The sequence below is a fragment of the Triticum dicoccoides genome, chromosome 5A, assembly GCF_002162155.2.
Source record: "Triticum dicoccoides isolate Atlit2015 ecotype Zavitan chromosome 5A, WEW_v2.0, whole genome shotgun sequence".
Taxonomy (NCBI): domain Eukaryota; kingdom Viridiplantae; phylum Streptophyta; class Magnoliopsida; order Poales; family Poaceae; genus Triticum; species Triticum dicoccoides.
Window position 1 is genome coordinate 646310863 of NC_041388.1, and position 18802 is coordinate 646329664.

The 18802-nt window shown below is 46.7% G+C and overlaps 3 protein-coding genes across 3 annotated transcripts; all 3 read left to right on the forward strand.

The window, feature by feature from the left end:
• Positions 1-4228: 4228 nt before the first annotated feature.
• LOC119303716 (purple acid phosphatase 2-like) lies at positions 4229-7390 on the forward strand. The gene is made up of 5 exons (XM_037580853.1): positions 4229-4761; positions 4861-5061; positions 5172-5283; positions 6036-6741; positions 6854-7390. The coding sequence occupies exons 1-5, from the start codon at positions 4582-4584 to the stop codon at positions 7038-7040; spliced, it is 1386 nt and encodes a 461-aa protein (XP_037436750.1). The 5' UTR covers positions 4229-4581; the 3' UTR covers positions 7041-7390.
• A 1893-nt stretch (positions 7391-9283) lies between these two features.
• On the forward strand, positions 9284-13026 carry LOC119303715. The gene is made up of 4 exons (XM_037580852.1): positions 9284-9493; positions 10817-11443; positions 11749-11924; positions 12017-13026. Exons 1-4 carry the CDS (start codon positions 9489-9491, stop codon positions 12616-12618), a joined length of 1410 nt encoding a protein of 469 aa, XP_037436749.1. The 5' UTR covers positions 9284-9488; the 3' UTR covers positions 12619-13026.
• A 747-nt stretch (positions 13027-13773) lies between these two features.
• LOC119303717 (photosynthetic NDH subunit of lumenal location 3, chloroplastic-like) lies at positions 13774-14732 on the forward strand. The gene is made up of 2 exons (XM_037580854.1): positions 13774-14096; positions 14176-14732. The coding sequence occupies exons 1-2, from the start codon at positions 13817-13819 to the stop codon at positions 14568-14570; spliced, it is 675 nt and encodes a 224-aa protein (XP_037436751.1). The 5' UTR covers positions 13774-13816; the 3' UTR covers positions 14571-14732.
• The last annotated feature ends 4070 nt before the right edge of the window (positions 14733-18802 follow it).

The window sequence follows — 18802 nt, forward strand, 5'->3', positions numbered from 1 at the left end:
TGATAAAAGGAAAATGCAAGGTGTAGAAAAATTGTAGAAATCGGCCATGTCAACCTAAGCCAGTCTCACAATAAATAAAACTTATATAGTATAGTAGAGATAGCTAAGCATCAATTTGTGCAACGCCGAATATGCTTCGTCATATGCTAATTAAGCTATGCCGGAACGAATGGATCAGAAATTCAGAATCATGACATGAACAAGTTATTGAAGCCTATGTGGAAGCTCTGCAGGCAGTTTTCGTTTTCGAGTCAAAATTTTGCCGTCTTGGACAAACTCGCTGCCCTCGAGCTTTGACAAAATTGGCGCTTGGACTTCAGTTTTCGTAGCGTGGTGGCTAACAGGGTATATATACCGCCTGTCGGCTGTCATTTAGAAAAGTGAAAAAAGTGGATATTGTGGAAGAGAATACTCTATATATTTTGTGATAAGTCCTCGAGTCAAGAGCCAAATGAGTGCCGCAAAATCCAAGCACTGCACTGCGCTCCTCGATCGTGATCGCCAAAGGGCAAAAGGCCGGGCAGAATCTCGAAAGCCAACGCTGGGTGCCGTCCAGTCCAGTTCAGTCCGATAGTGCATGCATGGCCTCAAATCATTTGCGGCGAGGCGAACTACCTAGTGGCGGATAGAAAGATGCAAAGCCATACGTTACATAGATAGATGATGAGAAAGGCAACTGGTCTTTTGCAAATTGCCACTGCCACGGCCACTGGCTGTGAATATCGTCGTCCCCTTTTGCCTTTTGGTCACCTCCGCTGGATAACAGTGACGGTACCTCCATACGTCTGAAGTGGACTCAGCTATAGCTGCAAGATTGGAAAGAATGCATCGAGCTTGTCTCAACTCAAAGTTGAAAACATGGCGATTTCGCCATTGTCGGCATGGGCCTGGAATTTGCGCCAAGTCGAAGTCGAGCCGGCTCCGGGAAAGTTCCGCCCCTTAACTTCCATTGTGAGGTAGGTGAAGAGATTTGAACCTACTCCCTTCGTTCCGAATTACTTGTCACGGAAATGGATGTATCTAGATGTATTTTAGTTCTAAATACATCCATTTCTATGACGAGTAATTTGGAACGGAGGGAGTAGGTGGCTATATGGAAACACGCCATTGTGCTAGGAGGCTCTCCCCGAGTTAGTTATTAGTTTAAAAAGTGAAAATTATTTTCACAAAAAATAGTGAAACTTGTAAACAACATTTATAAAAATATATGTATGCACACTTGGTTAACTTCACAAATTATGACATCAATAATTTAGGTCAATCGGGCACACAACACACTCTACAAATCCCAACAGTCGACCACAATGACAGTATTTGTCTCTATCTTTCTTCTGATTAACGAGTTTAACAAGTTAAATAAGCAACTCATCAACCTGGCCGGTTAAGCTCTCTACAAGCAAACAACAAGACTAAGGTTTTTCTTCTAGGACCTCTCAGCTAGGGTCTCCCTGCCTCTTGTCGGCGCCGTCACCGGCCCGCCTCGCCTCCTATGGTCCTCGGGTCATGAAGGCGCGGTGGATTCTGGCCCTTGCCGGGCGAGGACTCTATTTTTAGATGTCTTTTGGCGTTTTGTTAGGATTTGTGCCATACTCAGGAAGACGAGACGGAGGCAACTTCTTAAAAATGAAATAAGGTCCTCCCCGCCTAGATCCCATCCGACGATGCTTCTAGAGTTGTTGGAGGACGTGATTCCCCGACAGATCTCGTGAGATCCGGCCGCGTTTGTCTTCAGTGGATCTGCTTGAATCCGGCCTTCCTTCTTGTGTGTGTATATGTGTCTGCATGTTGGATTCTTCCGATCAAGGCTTCTCATCATCGGCGGCGGTTGTTGTTCCGATGTGCTGGTCCTATGGGGTCTTTGCATGACAACTTCTCAATTGTCGACTACAACGATGTTTGCCTGGCTCCGATGAGGGAGGGGCGATTACAGCGGCGCGTCTTCGGCTCGCTCCAGTGCTTGCAGTCGTCGCTAGGTGGTCAACGGACTTGAATGTAATTCTTACTTCTGGTTTTCTTTGTACTCACTCCCTAAAAAAATATAAGAGCATTTAGAGGGGGTACTATCTTTTTGACACATAAAAGTACATTCGAAGAAGAATCAAAATTATTAAATAATCAGAATTGACAGTTAATGAATAGATTGGAAGTTTTTTTGAGAAAAAAATCTATGTCTACAGGCAGACGCAATTTATTTAGCTCTGTTTACAAACATTCGCAAGATAGAAAAACACTGTCCATAAACAAACTAAAATTAAAACTGGGCTGACTCGGTAGTTAATGAGTTGGAGCCAAGCCACAAGCCACTCATTTACTCTTTAATTTTCTTTTTAGTATGCATATAAAATTTAGTTAAAGGAAAATATCAACATCTACAATACAAAAGTTATATGTCATCAAAATTAATTCGATCATACATCTAAAAATATCGATTTCATAGCATGGATGTTGATATCTTTTCCTACAAAGCTAGACAAAGTTTGATCTTGACCGAATCTTATATGCAAACTAAGAACAAATGGAGAGAGTACTATTAGAGCAACTCTAGCAGTCCCCACATCCCACCCCGGCCTGTAAAATAACCGCCAAAATGCGGGTCGGGACGAAAAAACCAGCACGGTCAGACCCCGCATCCCACCCCAGCCCGTAAAATAACCGCCAAAATGCGGGTCGGGGCGGAAAAACCAGCACGGTCAGACCCCGCATCCCGCCCTGACCCATAAAACTTTTTGGAGGGCGCGGCAAAATCCCGACCCCGACCGAGAAAATGCGGGTTTTCCCTTCGCGGTTGCGGTGCCTTGCATATAAGCGAAAGCGGATGGTGGGAGGACATTTCATCCCGCGCTTTCCCCCACCAACCACCTCTCCTCTCCCCCCTCGCGCCGCCGCCGGCCGCCGCCCAAGATTCCGGCGAAAGCAGCCGGCAGGAGCACGCCGAAAGGCCGCCACGCGCAAGAGGCCTCCCCTCCCTTCCCCCCACGTCGGCGGGCCGCCGGATTTGTGGATCTGCGGCACTTCATCGCGGGCAGCCGGATTTGGCCTTTTCCGGCTGCCGCTTGCTGCCCCAAGCGATGGAGTGGTCGGGGAGCCTCTCCCGCAGCCCAGGCAAGGGCGCATTGCCACATGCAGGTACGGGTTCGTCCGCCCGCCGCCGCCGAAGGTTTGCGGGCATGGATTTGTCCGGCCGTCCACCGGGCTCGGCGCTCGCGCGGCGTCTTTGTGGCTTGCCGATGCCACTCATACAGTGCGACGACTGCACGCGAAAAGTGTTGCGGCTCACTTCAAGCACGCCGAAGCACCCCGGACGGGTGTTCTTCAAATGCGAAAACGACGGGGTACGTGCACTTGCGGTAGCTCATTTGATGGCTCATTCTGTAGTTCAATTACGGTAGCTCACTTCGAGCTTGCTCATTCTTTTGTGTAGGACAATGGATACTCATTTTGGTTTTGGTAAGGCCAATACATTGATTTATTGATAGAAAGAAACTTGATAGATATCGGTGCACTCCTTAGTACAATCGAAGGCAATGATGCGACTGCATGTGCAACTAGAGGGGACGCAACGTCTACTTCTTTCGAACCAAAGATGAAGAAAGAAGAATGCAAAATCAAGAATTCACAGATCAACAATGAATGCATGAAGAAGATATTAGTCCAACTTATGGGAGCAGTTATGGAAGTTGAAAATCTTCTGAAATGCATACTTATGGTTCTTGTCTTCTTTGGTTTTGCTATTCTAGCAAAGATTTGGTGATGTTTTCTGTATCTAATGTTGTTGCAAAAGGAAAGAAATGCATTATGCTAGATCAATCTAAGTTGCAAATTTAAGTTTTACGGACCGAGAGGAGTTGCGCCAGATCAGACGCCACGAAGCCGACCCGTAAAAAAACATATTCTGGGAATATTCTTTTTTACCGATCCATTATGCGAGGTCTGCAACTGCTGTCATCCACGCCAGCCCGCAAAAATGTTTTTGCGCGAACTGCAAACATGTTTTATGGACCGGAACGATGCGGGGTCTGCTAGAGTTGATCTTAGCTCTCTAGCCCTGGTCGCCGTGCGTGGCGTCGCGGTCGGCGTGCCAATCCAATCGCTGGTCAAACAAGCCCGCCCATCTCGCTCCGGCGCGCCCACACGGTGGCCTGGTGGGAACGGCACGGGCGCCATATTCTTCTTCCCCAACGAACGAACGGCCCCCATGCCAAATCAAACAAACCAAAACCAGCTCCAGCTCCAGCTCCGAGTCAACTCTCCACCCCGTACTTGGGACTACTAGTTTAGTAGTTGGTCCGACTTGGCTGCCTCCCTTCTCCAGTCCACTCCGGCGAGCACAATCCCCGCATATTCCCCGCAAATCATACGACCCGGGCTTAAAAATCTCTGATGATTTGTTATTAGGGCTTACTATTAGTTAGAGCATGACGGAACGGGAAAAGATTCCCGCTGTCCTATATTACCCCATCCTCCTTCCTTCATTTCTTCCTCGGCCTCGCACTCAACGATCCCTCTCTTTCGACCTCCTCTCCTCTCTGCTTCCGTTTCCGCGCTAGCCTCGGTACGAGAAAGAAACAGGGGAGGGGAGGCATGGGGGCTCGCCGGCGCCTGGCGCTCCTCGCGCTCGCCGTGGCCCTCGCCGCGGCGGCGGCCACCACGGGCCACGCCGGCGTCACCAGCGCGTACCGGCGCAAGCTGGAGGCCACCGCCGACATGCCGTTCGACGCCGACGTCTTCCGCGTGCCGCCGGGCTACAATGCCCCTCAGCAGGTCCGTCCGTCCCTCTGATTTTCGATCTGTGGTTCTTGGGTCGGCCGTCAGGGAGCAATAATTCCTCATCTTGTTTTCATCGGGCGGTTCGTTGCGCAGGTGCACATCACGCTGGGCGACCAGACGGGCACGGCGATGACGGTGTCGTGGGTGACGGCGAGCGAGCTGGGCAACGGCACGGTGCGGTACGGCCCGTCGCCGGACAAGATGGAGATGACGGCGCAGGGCACGCACACGCGCTACGACTACTTCAACTACACCTCCGGCTTCATCCACCACTGCGTCCTCAGGAACCTCAAGGTAACCTGCGGAACCTCCTCGGGAAAACGAGCAGAGAACCCGAGAGCTGGCACACATCATGCACGCAACGGGCGCCGGCCGCCATTGATTTCGTGTGCTCCTGCGTGCAGCATGGCGTGAAGTACTACTACGCGATGGGGTTCGGCCACACGGTGCGCACCTTCTCCTTCACCGCCCCTCCCAAGCCCGGCCCCGACGTGCCCTTCAAGTTCGGCCTCATCGGTATGCTGTTCATCAGTTCGTTGGTACTGTACTCTTCTTGGTCATGCTTGATGAACACTGGAAAAAAAGATCCGTGATGTACGAGTTGGTATAGTTAATTACTCCATGGATCGGTATAAACAAGATGGTTCGGTAGGATCTACGACAAGATGAGGAATGCCTGGCGAGAGCCAGCATCGGTCGTCAGTCATCGTTGTCGTCGCTAGACGTTAGCCAGCATCCGATCCATGTCAGAGATCCATATGCCAGTATGATAATCATCTTAGGTGCGTAGTTCGGCCGGCGTCCTGCGTGCAAGTAGCTGACACGTCCACTTCCTTGGGGTCTGAATTTCATGGGATGTACTATTTTAGTTCTAGATATATCCATATTCGAGACAAGTAATTTCGAACGGAGAGAGTATCGATCAAGACAAGATGGCCATGTTGACTGCCGCAGGAAACAATGTGCTCCAGACCAGTGAGCCAGTGAGCCAATGTCATAGGCTCATAGCTGTCTGAAATGAACAAGGAAAGTGAAAATTGACTAGGAGTAATTGGGAAAGAAAATCCTTAAAACAAAACAAAATAAATTGACTAGGAGTATTCGGTTAGCTAGCTGGATATTTATTTTGTTTTGAGGAATATAATCAAGCTGTATAGTAATTATTTTGATTTGCAGGAATAAATAATCAAGCCGGATCTTTTATTCATGTTTATTAATCCTTTTTGTGGGGATTTTTAATAAATATATTTATTAATTTTGCCGGGCAGGTGACCTGGGGCAGACGTTCGACTCCAACAGCACGCTGTCGCACTACGAGGCCAACGGCGGCGACGCGGTGCTCTTCGTGGGCGACCTCTCCTACGCCGACGCCTACCCGCTGCACGACAACCGGCGCTGGGACAGCTGGGCGCGCTTCGTGGAGCGCAGCGTGGCGTACCAGCCCTGGATCTGGACCGCCGGCAACCACGAGCTGGACTACGCGCCGGAGATCGGCGAGACGGTGCCCTTCAAGCCCTTCACCCGCCGCTACCGCACGCCGTACCGCGCCGCCGGCAGCACGGAGCCGCTCTGGTACTCGGTCAAGGTCGCCTCCGCCCACATCATCGTGCTCTCCTCCTACTCCTCCTACGGCAAGTACACGCCGCAGTGGACGTGGCTGTCGGACGAGCTGGGCCGCGTCGACCGCAAGGCCACGCCGTGGCTCATCGTGCTCATGCACTCGCCATGGTACAACAGCAACAACTACCACTACATGGAGGGGGAGACGATGCGGGTGCAGTTCGAGAGCTGGCTGGTGGCCGCCAAGGTGGACCTCGTCCTCGCCGGCCACGTCCACTCGTACGAGCGCAGCCGCCGCTTCTCCAACGTCGCCTACAACATCGTCAACGGCAAGGCCACGCCCGTGCGCGACTTGGACGCGCCCGTCTACGTCACCATCGGCGACGGCGGCAACATCGAGGGCATCGCCAACAAGTACGTATACGTTGCTTGCTTGAATTCATTATTGAATTTATTTATATGCAGGGTGCTCTGCTCTGCTCCGGCCATGCATTGCTGACATGACAAAATGAATGAATGGATGCAGCTTCACGGAGCCGCAGCCGTCCTACTCGGCCTTCAGGGAGGCGAGCTTCGGGCACGCGACGCTGGAGATCAAGAACCGGACGCACGCCTACTACGCGTGGCACCGCAACCACGACGGCGCCAAGGCCACAGCCGACTCCGTCTGGCTCACCAACAGACACCACCTCCCCACCGACGACTCCAAGTGAAGTGGCCGGACGGATCATCTGCCCCTTTACTTGAGCAACGTGGGGTTTTTCTTACATGTCGATCCATCCGGCTGCGATGGGACAGAAAAGAAGACATCTTGGGCAGCTGCAAATGGTTGCTACACGGCTGCTTCTTTCATCTCATTTGTGAATCTCTTGAGCTCGAGCCGTAGTTAGTGCAATTAGTCATGTAACCTTAAGGGTAAAGCTCTTGCGCGTAGTCTCGTTTGAAATAAAATAACAAAAGAGATTTGGGAGGTTCTTCTCAAGCACCTGATCTGCATTCGACTATATACATATGTGTTGACTGAAACTGTGCATGATAATCAGATCATGTGCAGAGAGCATCATTTCTTCTAAATATAATATTCAAACGTGCTCCACGCTCCTGATTTCTTTCCTGGCAGGTAATCAGATGGTCAGAGTATAACAGAGATATGCTAGGGTAATTGGGAACATCAAACTCCAGGAAAATGAAATGAACTCTGCTGGGGGAAACGTCTCCTACCGCGTCCCTCCGCCTATTTCGACAAGTAAAATGAAGGGAAGCTCGTACTACTAGTAGCGTGCTTTGGAGTTGTAACATGTAGTGTCTCTCCTTCTTGCCGTGCCGAAAAGGAGGTCTTGTAATGGTTGTTGCTATCTTCTACTCCCTCCATCCCAAAATATAAAATCATTTTTGACATTATTGGTCTTACATTCTAGGACGGAGGATGTGTAAAACAATGAAACGTACCTATTTTGTGTACTCCCCGGGAAAAGGAGTACAAGTAGTTCAATAACAACGTAAAAAGAAAAAAAACAAAGAAAAGAGTCAATTACACCACTAATGCTTAAACTTGGTAAGAAAATTCACTTTACTGCTAAAACTTGCAGCATATATTGAACTGGTGCCACAAGTTGGCTCAGGCATACATGTACGGTGCAAATTATGTTTGGATACAAAATCGACACTAACGAGGCGCACCAGCATGGCATGGGGCCCGCGGTCAGCAACCAAATGACGGAGGCAAGGCGTGTGGCCTACTATTGTTTGAGAACTCCCTCATATTTATTTTCCAATAAAAACTCGCGCGAGTCAATTTGAATAGTAGTTGGCCGCATGGGTTCACGTGTCAACTCGGTTCCACAGGAGCATTTCATGTCCTATATGGATACATCTGAAATATATTCTTTGAGTCTTAAGTGGGCCGCGGTCCATGAGGCCCATTTTGCACTTCTTTAAATCTTATAGAAAATATGTAAATTATAATCGTGTGATATAAATAATACACATGTAAATAAAATTAATTGCATTACAAAAATAATCAAGTTTTAATTTAACATTTATCCATATATTTAAATTATAAAATACTCCCTCCGTAAACTAATATAAGAGCGTTTAGAATACTAAAATAGTGATCTAAACGCTCTTATATTAGTTTACAGAGGGAGTACAAAACTATTCATGCAATATATAATACATCAAAGTAATTTTATATGCTTCTATGTATTTTAGTAAATGCTTATAGAAATTTGAAATTGTTCAAAGTTCAAAGCAAAATATTCATGTAGTATATTTAAGTGTTCAGGCTTTACAAAGGTTTTTGTTCATCTATATATTTGAAGAAATGTTTATAGAAGTTTGAAAATCTTAACAGTTTTAACAAAATATCTGTGTAGTATACAAAAGGTGTTCAAGCTTTAAGAAAGTTTATATTTTTCTATATTTAAATAAATGCTTATATAAGTTCAAAATGTTCTTGCTTTTAATAAAATAATTATGTACCTGTTCATTTTGTTTTGCAAGATTTTTGTTTATAGTACACAATTATAGTTTACATATAGAAAAAAAACAGTGCAAAATGGGTCGTAGGGACAGCAGCCCCCTTAAGACTAAAAAACCTTAAAAAAATCGACTTCTCTCGACAGCTCCCGGATCCAATCTGACATCGACAAGGTCAGGCCGGCTTCGGTACGGGAGCGGCGACAGGGCGCGTCGGTGACTCGTTCTGGTGATGATAGTGGTCGTTCGGTGGTCCATGAATCTTGATGTAGTTTTTACTATGTCTGAAGTGCTTTGTACTTCCGGTGAATCTTCATGATAGATATGATTCTTTTGGAGAAAAAACTTAACTTTATAGACATCTCGAGCGTAGACAATCCTTGAGACAAGGGTATTACCGCCAAGACTGGAGGTGACGGCCTGACGGGGACGCAAGACCCGGGATGCAGGCCACCTCGTCACCGCTCCTTCCATTGGCCGCGCCCACGGACGCAGGCCGACAGTTTCCCGTCCTGCCCCTCCCTCGTCGCTAGTCGTTGCTTGCTCCGATTTTCCACCCACAATCCGGGGCAAAACACCCGGGGAGCGAAGCAAGAAACCGAGGGCTCTCCTCCCGGGCGCGGATCTACCAGCCTACCAGGGCGCGCAGACCGGGCGAGGCCTTGGCCTTCCGCTCCTCCAGCATGAGGTAAGCTCCTGGCTCCACACGCGCTGGTTCCTCTCTTCTCCCTTGGATTCCAGCACTGCTGCATAGATAGCTTCGTCAGGCCAATGGGGAATTTTCTTTCTTTTATGCTAGCTCTATGCGTGAATGGTGCTCATCTGGCGCCCATCTCGAGTTAATTAGGCCAAGACAGGGGATTTCCCACTGATTGTATGCGTTACCCGGCCGAATGAGGCGGGATGGAGCAGGATTAATTAGTGGATCAGGCTCTGTATCCAGCAAAGGCAGATGCGTAGATGTGTGTTCGAGCAATGCCTTCAGGTGCCCGAGCGAGCGACTCGGATGTGCGTTTGGGGAATGCCATTTTGATTGATGGCCGGGGTGAATCTGATCCAGGGACGCCAGCCGCAAGCTCGATCCCGTAATCCCGTTGACCTTAGCCGTGTGGTCTGGTTGCTAACGATGGCCGGTTGCCTGCTCCACTAAGTGCAAGCCACACGAATCTGGTGGTAGTATCTGTGGCTGTGAGGCTGCGCTCAGCTCCCTGCACTTGCAGAATGCTAGAGATTCAAGTGAGACGGAGGAACGTTATCATTCTCGGTCCGGTTCTCAGATCCTTGAGTGAAACAGGGGAAACAGGAATATTCTTGTTCTTCCATTGTCACCCCTTCCCTTTTCGGATGCTGATGTAGCCTGAAAGCGAGGATCTCATGACCCACCACGGCAGACTCTTGGTACCTCTGTGAGACCACCTTAAGCATCATGCGATCGGCATATATAGCTTTGTTTTAGATGGATTGGCTTGTTAACTAGTACTAGGTCCTAAGCTTCAGTTCCAGGGGAGACATTTCATTCGTTTAAACCAACTAGTAGTATAGCAGTTCAGATACTCTACTTTGCAGTTTTGCATGGAAATCTTTGAACGTTTCCTCATCACACCCTTCCAATTTATAGTGACAAATTCACCAAATATTATGCGTACAGTCCAAAGCATGAAAAACAGGAACTCTTCTAGGTATTATGTCTACAATTCCTATGTGGTGTGAATGCAATTAACTTTTTGGAGCATACTTCAGTATTCATTCATTACAACCGTTTCATTCTAGATCTTTTGCACCCATTGGCCACGCCTCAAAACATACTTTGCACATGTGAGACACCCTATAGATCCTTGCTAAGGACTTAAGGAGTGAATTTAAGCTTAATTGCACTGATGATGTGAATAGTGGATTGAAACATGTTTACTCTGTTGTGTCACAGAAATATCCCCAGGATTCTGTTACTGTCATGTGGCATCCATAGGGGTATATGGAATGTTTACCTAATTATTATTTTGGCTTCTTTCAGGGGAAAAAAGATGATATATGGATTCTCCATTTCCCTTATCCTCATCAACCTGGCTTCCATAATGGAGCGGGCTGATGAGAATCTCCTCCCCGCTGTTTACAAGGAAGTCAGTGCCGCCTTCGATGCTGGTCCTACTGATCTGGGGTACCTTACGTTTATAATGAACTTTCTGAAGTCCATAGCATCTCCCTTGGCAGGTGTCCTTGCTCTTCAGTATGATCGCCCCACTATTCTTGCGGTCGGAACTGTCTTCTGGGCTCTATCAACAGGGGCCGTTGGTGTCAGCCAGTATTTTCAGCAGGTTGCATTCTGGAGAGGTGTAAATGGTGTTGGACTTGCCATTGTCATACCATCACTTCAGTCCTTCATTGCTGATAGCTACAGAGAGGGCACCCGTGGCGCCGGATTTGGTTTGTTGAGTCTCATTGGCTCAATAGGTGGTATAGGAGGAAGTATTGTGGCGACAGTTATGGCTGGAAGGGATTATTGGGGATTTCCTGGATGGCGGTTTGCATTTATTGTGGTCGCGTTTGCAAGCTTGTTGATTGGGCTTCTTGTTTACTTTTACACCGTTGATCCTAGAAAAACATCTCCAGGGAATTTTGGTGACGACGACACCCATGAGAGGTATGGTTTTCTTCTGATTTTTGATAAATTCTTTGATAGACTTTTAATAGTTTAGATGAATCGTGAAAGCATAATTAGCATGTAGTAGTAGTATTGCTGGTGATCAAGTGCTGGCATTTATTTTCTGTTTTCACTATATCCAACATCATGCTTGCAACTTTTCTCATTCAACTTTTCAGCTGAGTTGGAATTTTGTAATTGTTTTCTTTTCTAAGCTGATGTGTTTGATTCTACGTTAACTTTCCATATAACAGTATGTGTATCTGTCCTTGAAGCATAATGTTGCTATCTCATGTAAATGGCAGGTCACGTTTGGTTGGTAACAGTGTTTTCCCTCCACTGTCCATCTGGAAGGATTCATGGATAACAGCAAGATCTGTCATGAAAGTGCGGACATTTCAAATCATCGTCCTGCAAGGCATAGTCGGCTCCTTGCCATGGACCGCTGTTGTTTTCTTCACAATGTGGTTTGAGCTAATTGGTACGAGTACAGACAAATGGAAATTTTCAATATTTGAACTGACAATAACGTCTTTCGGGATTAAACATTAACAAAGTCTTGAAACCTCGTAGGTTTCGACAACAAAAGCTCGGCGGGGTTAAACAGCCTATTCGCCATCGGCTGCGCGAGTGGGTCATTTCTTGGTGGAGTAATCGCAGACCGCGTGTCAAGACACTACCCGGATTCAGGCCGCATCATGTGTGCTCAGTTCAGTGCCTTCATGGGCATCCCTTTCACATGGATCCTCCTCACGGTCATCCCGCAGTCGGTCGACTACTGGTACAGCTACGCCGTCACGCTGTTCCTGATGGGGCTCACCATAAGTTGGTGCGCCACCTGCGCAAACAACCCGATGTTCGCGGAGGTGGTCCCTCCCAAGCACCGCACCATGATCTACGCGTTTGACCGCGCGTTCGAGGGCTCCTTCTCCTCGCTGGCCGCTCCTGCCGTCGGCATGGTGACCGAGAGGGTATATGGCTACAACGCAAAGACGGTGAATCTAGCGGACGGGTCGGTGGCAGGGGCGTATGCGCTCTCGAGAGGGCTGCTGACCATGATGATTGTTCCTTTTGGTCTGTGCTGCCTGTTCTACACCCCGCTGTACTTTGTGTTCAAGCGCGACCGTGAGAACGCGAGGTTGGCGTCCAGTGCCAAGGATCTGGAGCTAATGTGATGCTCCGCGGTTTTTTTTATCAGCTGCAGTGTTCGTTAATGCGGTTAGTTGATTCAGCTTGGGGTTGAAATGGTGCAGTTGACAGAATACTACAGGTTTCACCTTCTTCAGACAGATGAGAAGTACACCTTCAGACAAATGAAAAGAAATACACGAGTACACCTTCAGACAGATGACAAGATATACACGGGTAGAGTCGGTGATTTTAATTTTGTCAATTAGAGAGGATATATATTGTACTAATACATTGTGTAGGTAAATAAATGGCAGCTGTCATGTTCAATCTCACCGCAATTAGGATTTATTTTTTCTTTTGTCGCCTGTAATCCTGAGCTGAATTTTTGGATGAAGATGGCATTGCCCCTGATCCTGAAGTAATGAACTAAACTTGGTTCAGCATGTGCAACATTCACTTTGACCAATTTGACACTCTAATTGAATTTGTATTTGCCTCCTGTATGGTGCCTGCGGCATTATGTTTTCTTGTACAGAAGCTGCATCTTTTGAGTTCGGACAACCAAAACACGCATCCACCACAACTTTGTAGTGCAGTTTCTCATGTTGCCAAAAACACCAGATTAGGAAATTATTTGTTCAATGTTTACATTTCCAACAAAATTGTACAATAAATCTTGTAAACAATGAGCAAAAACCGCTGATTCAAACTTGTAAACAATGCACACAGTTGGCGAAGAGCTTGAGCACTTCTACTTGCAAGAAGCTTAACCTACAATTGTTTATACGCCTAAAACAAATGTAGGATGCTCATGCTTTCAAATGGAGAATCAGTCCATGAACTAAATCTTGGAGGCATGCAGGACCAAAATCATATTTTTAAGAATATATAAACTGGACAACTTTAAAACATGCCTTGCTGCATTCTGTAACTCTGCTTCCCAACTAACAATGGTTAATTCAGTTTAGATTTCCATCTAGTTGAGAAATTCATGTTCCACCTTCAGGTAGATGAACTGTAGAATTAGAGAGAATATAAATTGTAGATGAAGAAATGGCATCCATCTCCTTTTATTATCCTGCCTAGGATCAGTGTAGTTTGTGGGGTATTTCTCACGAGAGTATTGGTAAAAATACAACCTCTGAACAAAAAAGGATAATCATTTATTTTCAGAGCTCCGTTCCTCATCCTTTTGTAACGCACACCACTCGTCTTTCATCCAGTCCCACGCCCACGGCGCACATGGCAAGCGCCTACCTCTCAAGCTTCCAGGCTGCCCCCACCGCCACCGGCGGCGGCGCCGGCGCGTCACCGAGGCCGAGGCCAAGAGCGGTGACATGCCACGCCTCCGAGCCGTCGGGCAGGCGATCAGTTTGCCTCCGCCTCGGCATCAGCCTCGCCACCGCCGCCGTGCTCCACACAGCGCCCGCCCACGCCACCGACGAGGACCCGGAGCCGGAGCCGGCCAACAACGGCTGGTGGCTCACCGAGTTCCCCTTGCCGGTGCCCAAGATCCGCAACAGTACGTACCGCCAACCTTCCCATACACACTCCTACCATATATAGCACCTCGATCATGCTCAAAGATTTTCATGGTGCAGAGGAGATCAATAATGGCGAGTCGGGGACGCGGTCCTTCGTGAAGAACGGCATCTACATGGCCGACATCGGGCCGAGCTTCGCGGCGCACGCCTACCGGATACGCAGCTCCGCCTTCGACCTGCTGGCGCTGGAGGACCTGCTCGGCAAGGAGGCCTCCAACTACGTCAACAAGTACCTCCGCCTCAAGGCCACCTTCATCTACTACGACTTCGACAAGCTCATCACCGCCGCCGACCCCGACGCCAGGCCGCCGCTCCTCGGCCTGGCCAACCGCCTCTTCGACAGCTTCGAGAGGCTGCAGGCCGCCGTCACCACCAAGGACGACGCCGACATCGGGTCCTGCTATGCTGATACCAAGCTCATCCTGCAGGAAGTCATGACAAGAATGGCCTAGCTAGCTAGCTTGCTTGCTAGGACAAACACCTCTTTAATTTTCTCTGAATGTACATTTAGTAATGATACTGAGAAATACCACGATTTTAGTCTTGAACAATTTGGTAGAGATACCACACAGTTAATGGAATGCTTCTTCCGAGCAATTAGTCAGAGTTAATTATGTGAATGCTCCGCAGTTTTTTTTAACAATTTCTTGTTTCAGTTGCAGTGTTCGTTAACTGGTTAATTGATTCAGTTTGGGGTTGAAGACAGAGTACAGGTTTCACCTTCTTCAGATACTCCCTCCGCTCACAAATATAAGATGTTTTGAATATTTCACTATGGACTACATAAATACTGAAATCAGTGAACAAACACACTAAAACATGTCGATATACATTCTACCCAGAAAAAAGTTAAAACATCTTATATTTGTGAAAGGAGGGAGTAGATGAAAAGTACATGATACAGACCACCTTCTTCAGTTCAGACTTCAGACAGATGAAAAGTACACTAGCATAGACCACCTTCAGACAGATGGAATATACATCTTTTTTTTGTACAATTAGAGAGGATAAATTCTACTAATGTATTGTGTAGATAAATAAATAAACCCTCTCAGGGTCACTGTAGTTTGGGAGTATTTCTCAAGAGAGTTTTGGTAAAAAAATGACATTAAAAGTTCATTTTTATTAGATCAGAAATAGTTAAATGACCAATCAAAGATTGCACCATGAAATTTCAACCTAACTATACTATTATATATATTCGAAGAATTGTCAATTGGATTTGAAGTCTGCATCACTTTGGTTTGGACTAGTGTCACCTCATCTCTAGTTGTAAGTTGTAACTACATTATACAAAAACTCCCAATAAAAATACCCTTATACCCAAATAACATAGCATGTGTCTTGTTGCTTTGCTGTCAAACTTTTGGTAATTTTAACTACATATACTAAATCTCCCAATAAAAATTACCCTTTACCCAAATAACTCCAGGATATATTTTCTGTTGTTGTCTGAAAACGTGGACTACGCAAGACTGAAAGAGAAACATCCACACTGACAAGTGCTGATACTATTTGCAGAGTATGTAAACAGCTATACTCATTTGGTTTGCCACCTAAAGTAGCTCTATTTGCAGAATAACTCCAGTATATGTTGTTATAGCGTGTAAGTTCAGAGAAGCATAGATAAAGACAGGATCGTATCGATTGACCTGCTCCTGCAAACTGCTTCAAGTTCAAGCCTTCTTAATTGCCTCTCTCCCATCCAAATTCATACCAAAACCATGCATGGCTACAGTTAAGGTACAGTAGCTTCGACCACTGATTAAGCCCCAAACACCAAGCTTGCATCACCTTACCAAAAGTATTCATCAAATCATTCACACGGACACACTAGCAGGCTAGCAGCTAATTAAGGAGTAGCTTTGGAACTAAATAAAGAACTAAGCTGGCTACCGTTCTACTTGCTTCACAGAGAAAGACATGATCATATGGATTGACTTGCTCTTGCGACATTTTAATGTTTCAAGTTCCAACCTTGTTAATTGTCTCTCCCCAACCCAGATTTGCAGCTAAGATAGCTCCCACCACAGATTAGGCCCAGCTATAGTGCTAGACATGCATCACATTCCCTGAAGAACTGAAGAACTAACCGGCTATGGCTCTAATTAAAAGAAGCAAGCTTGAGATTCATCAAGCGGCCTCAACCGGACATGGAATTTTAGAGCACTTGCACCCAGGTCCTACTATCCTAGCTGTCCAATACCGCTTTAAGATCCGTGCGACACAACTAACTTTATATATGAAATTTTCTCTTTTTTGTTTCTCTCACATAGAACATATCTTGAAGTTCAAACCTATGCAGCGTGGCAAAGCTTTCTAACTAGAATCTAGGATAAATCTTTCAGAATTTTTTGTCCGACATAAATACTAAAAATATGATTTTTTAATCAAACAATACGTATTTTGTATATTTATATTTGACAAAAAAATCTGAAAGATTTATCCTAGATTCTACTTAGAAAGCTTTGCCACTCTACATAGGTTTGAACTTCAAGATATGTTTTATGTGGGAGAAACAAAAAAGAGAAATGTATTTGCACGGATCTTAAAGCAGGAGATGGATGGCTAGATAGAGAGGGCCTGGGTGCATGTGCTCTAATATATATTTTTGGCCTCAGCCGGGGCATGGAAGAGAGGCACGTACTGTCCATTGGCGTCGTAGGAGTGTGAGCGGTGCCAAACCCTGACGATCTCGACGGGGAAGACGTTGGCCGAGCCATACTTGTCGTAGTAGTCGATCCGGAGCTCATGGGGCACTAGTAGAAAAAGGACCTAATGTGAAGCACATTAGTCCCGGTTTGTAACTGAACCGGCACTAATGTGACCATTAGTGCCGGTTCGAACGGCTATGCGTTAGTGCCGGTTCGTGTTGAACATTTAGTACCGGTTCGTGCCATGAACCGGTACTAAAGGGGTGGTGGCAGGCTGCCGTCAGGCCAGGGCCCCACAAGCCCCTTTAGTGCCGGTTTAGTACCGGTTTGTGTCACAAACTGGCACTAAAGGAGTCTTAACCTATAGTCCCGGTTGAAGACACAAACATGCACTATAGGCCAATTTTCAAACTCTACCCCCCCCCCTAATCGCCATTTCAGTTTTGGAAAAAACAAAAAAATGATAAAAACTTTAAAAATTAAAATCCTTCCAGATGTAGTTATGTTACTACATCTACTAGTTAGGAGAATTTAAAAACTTAAATATGGACATGTTTTGCAAAAAAGTGTGATGAAGAAGTAAAACGACTATATCTTGCAAATGATATAATATATCAAAATGTTCAGCACGAAAATCCGCATCCGATTTTGACAGCCATAGGTCGATTTGCAAATTTTTAGAATCCTCAAATTCTAAAAGGAAAAAAAAATATGCTCAAATTTTAGTTTTTTTGAATTTTGGTCAAGCTGTGATCAAACTACTTATTCAAGAAATATTAATGTTACTAAATAATTATTCAAGAATATTAGTGTTACTAAATAATTATTTCAGTTTTTTGAATTTTGGTCAAATCTAGTCAAACTATGGTCAAACTACTTATTCAAGAAATATTAGTGTTACTAAATAATTATTGTTTTTTAGAATAATAGTTTCAAATTCAAACGGTGAAACGTGTGACCTAATGCTCAAGCTAAACTCCCGAGGGTTAATAGGATTGACAGCTTACTATTGTCAGCAAAACAACAAGTGCAGACTTGGAAACTAGGAGGAATAGAACTCCGAAGTTAAGCATGCTCAGGCTGGAGTAGTGAGAGGATGAGTAACCGGCCGGGAAGTTCGATGATTTAGAATGAATGATTCACACTTGAGCAGTTAAGAGGGGTGATTAGAGACTAAATCGTCAAATAATTTAGAAAATTGAAAATAAAAAAAATCATTTTTTTTTCCAAAAAATTCAAAAAAAAAACCCTTTAGTACCGGTCGGTGTTAGGTCCCCCAAACCACAGCGCGGGCTCAAGCCACGTGGTGGGTCTTTAATGACGGTTCGTGCAGAGGTCCCCTTTTAGTGCCGGTTGCAGAACCGGGACTAAAGGCCCTTACGAACTGGTGCTATAGCCCGGTTGTGCACTAGTGGGGGATCTCTCTCGAGGGTGCTCCAGCTCAAGGACGACGCGGACGGTGGCGAGGTCGGGCGCCGTCGATCCCTTGCTCCGTGCGCTGCTCGATTGGGCAGTCGCGCAGGGCGGCGTGGACGAAGTAGTCGTTCGAGGCGCGCCGGACACCGGGGTTCTCCTCCTCACGCAGGAGCTTCACGGTGACGCCGTCGAGCACAGGCCCGTCCATGAGGGGGCCAAGGTGGCCGACCGCGCAGGGGCCCCGATTGATGAAAAAACGTGACGGTAAACTGTTTGTGTCTATAGTGAAGGTTTGTGACCGCTCTGCCAGTCCTCAGCCGCCGCCTCTCGCGATCTTGCACGCTCCCGTGCAACGAATCCACGATTGCTGGTCTTGTGCAGAGCGCCGCCGGCCGCCGATCTCCCCAGTCTAGCTTCCCTACTTGCTGATCCGTGCTAGCACCAGTGTACCATGCCTGGAAGTGATTCATGTCCTCCGCCCGGCTGCTGGACGCTGGCCTTGCCTCCACTACCCCGAAGAGTAGCTGTCCCTCCAAAGCCAAGAAACACCGGTGCTGCTTGTCGCCTCGGCCCGTGGGTAATTTACTAATTTCTTCGAACGAGAGAGGCAAGCA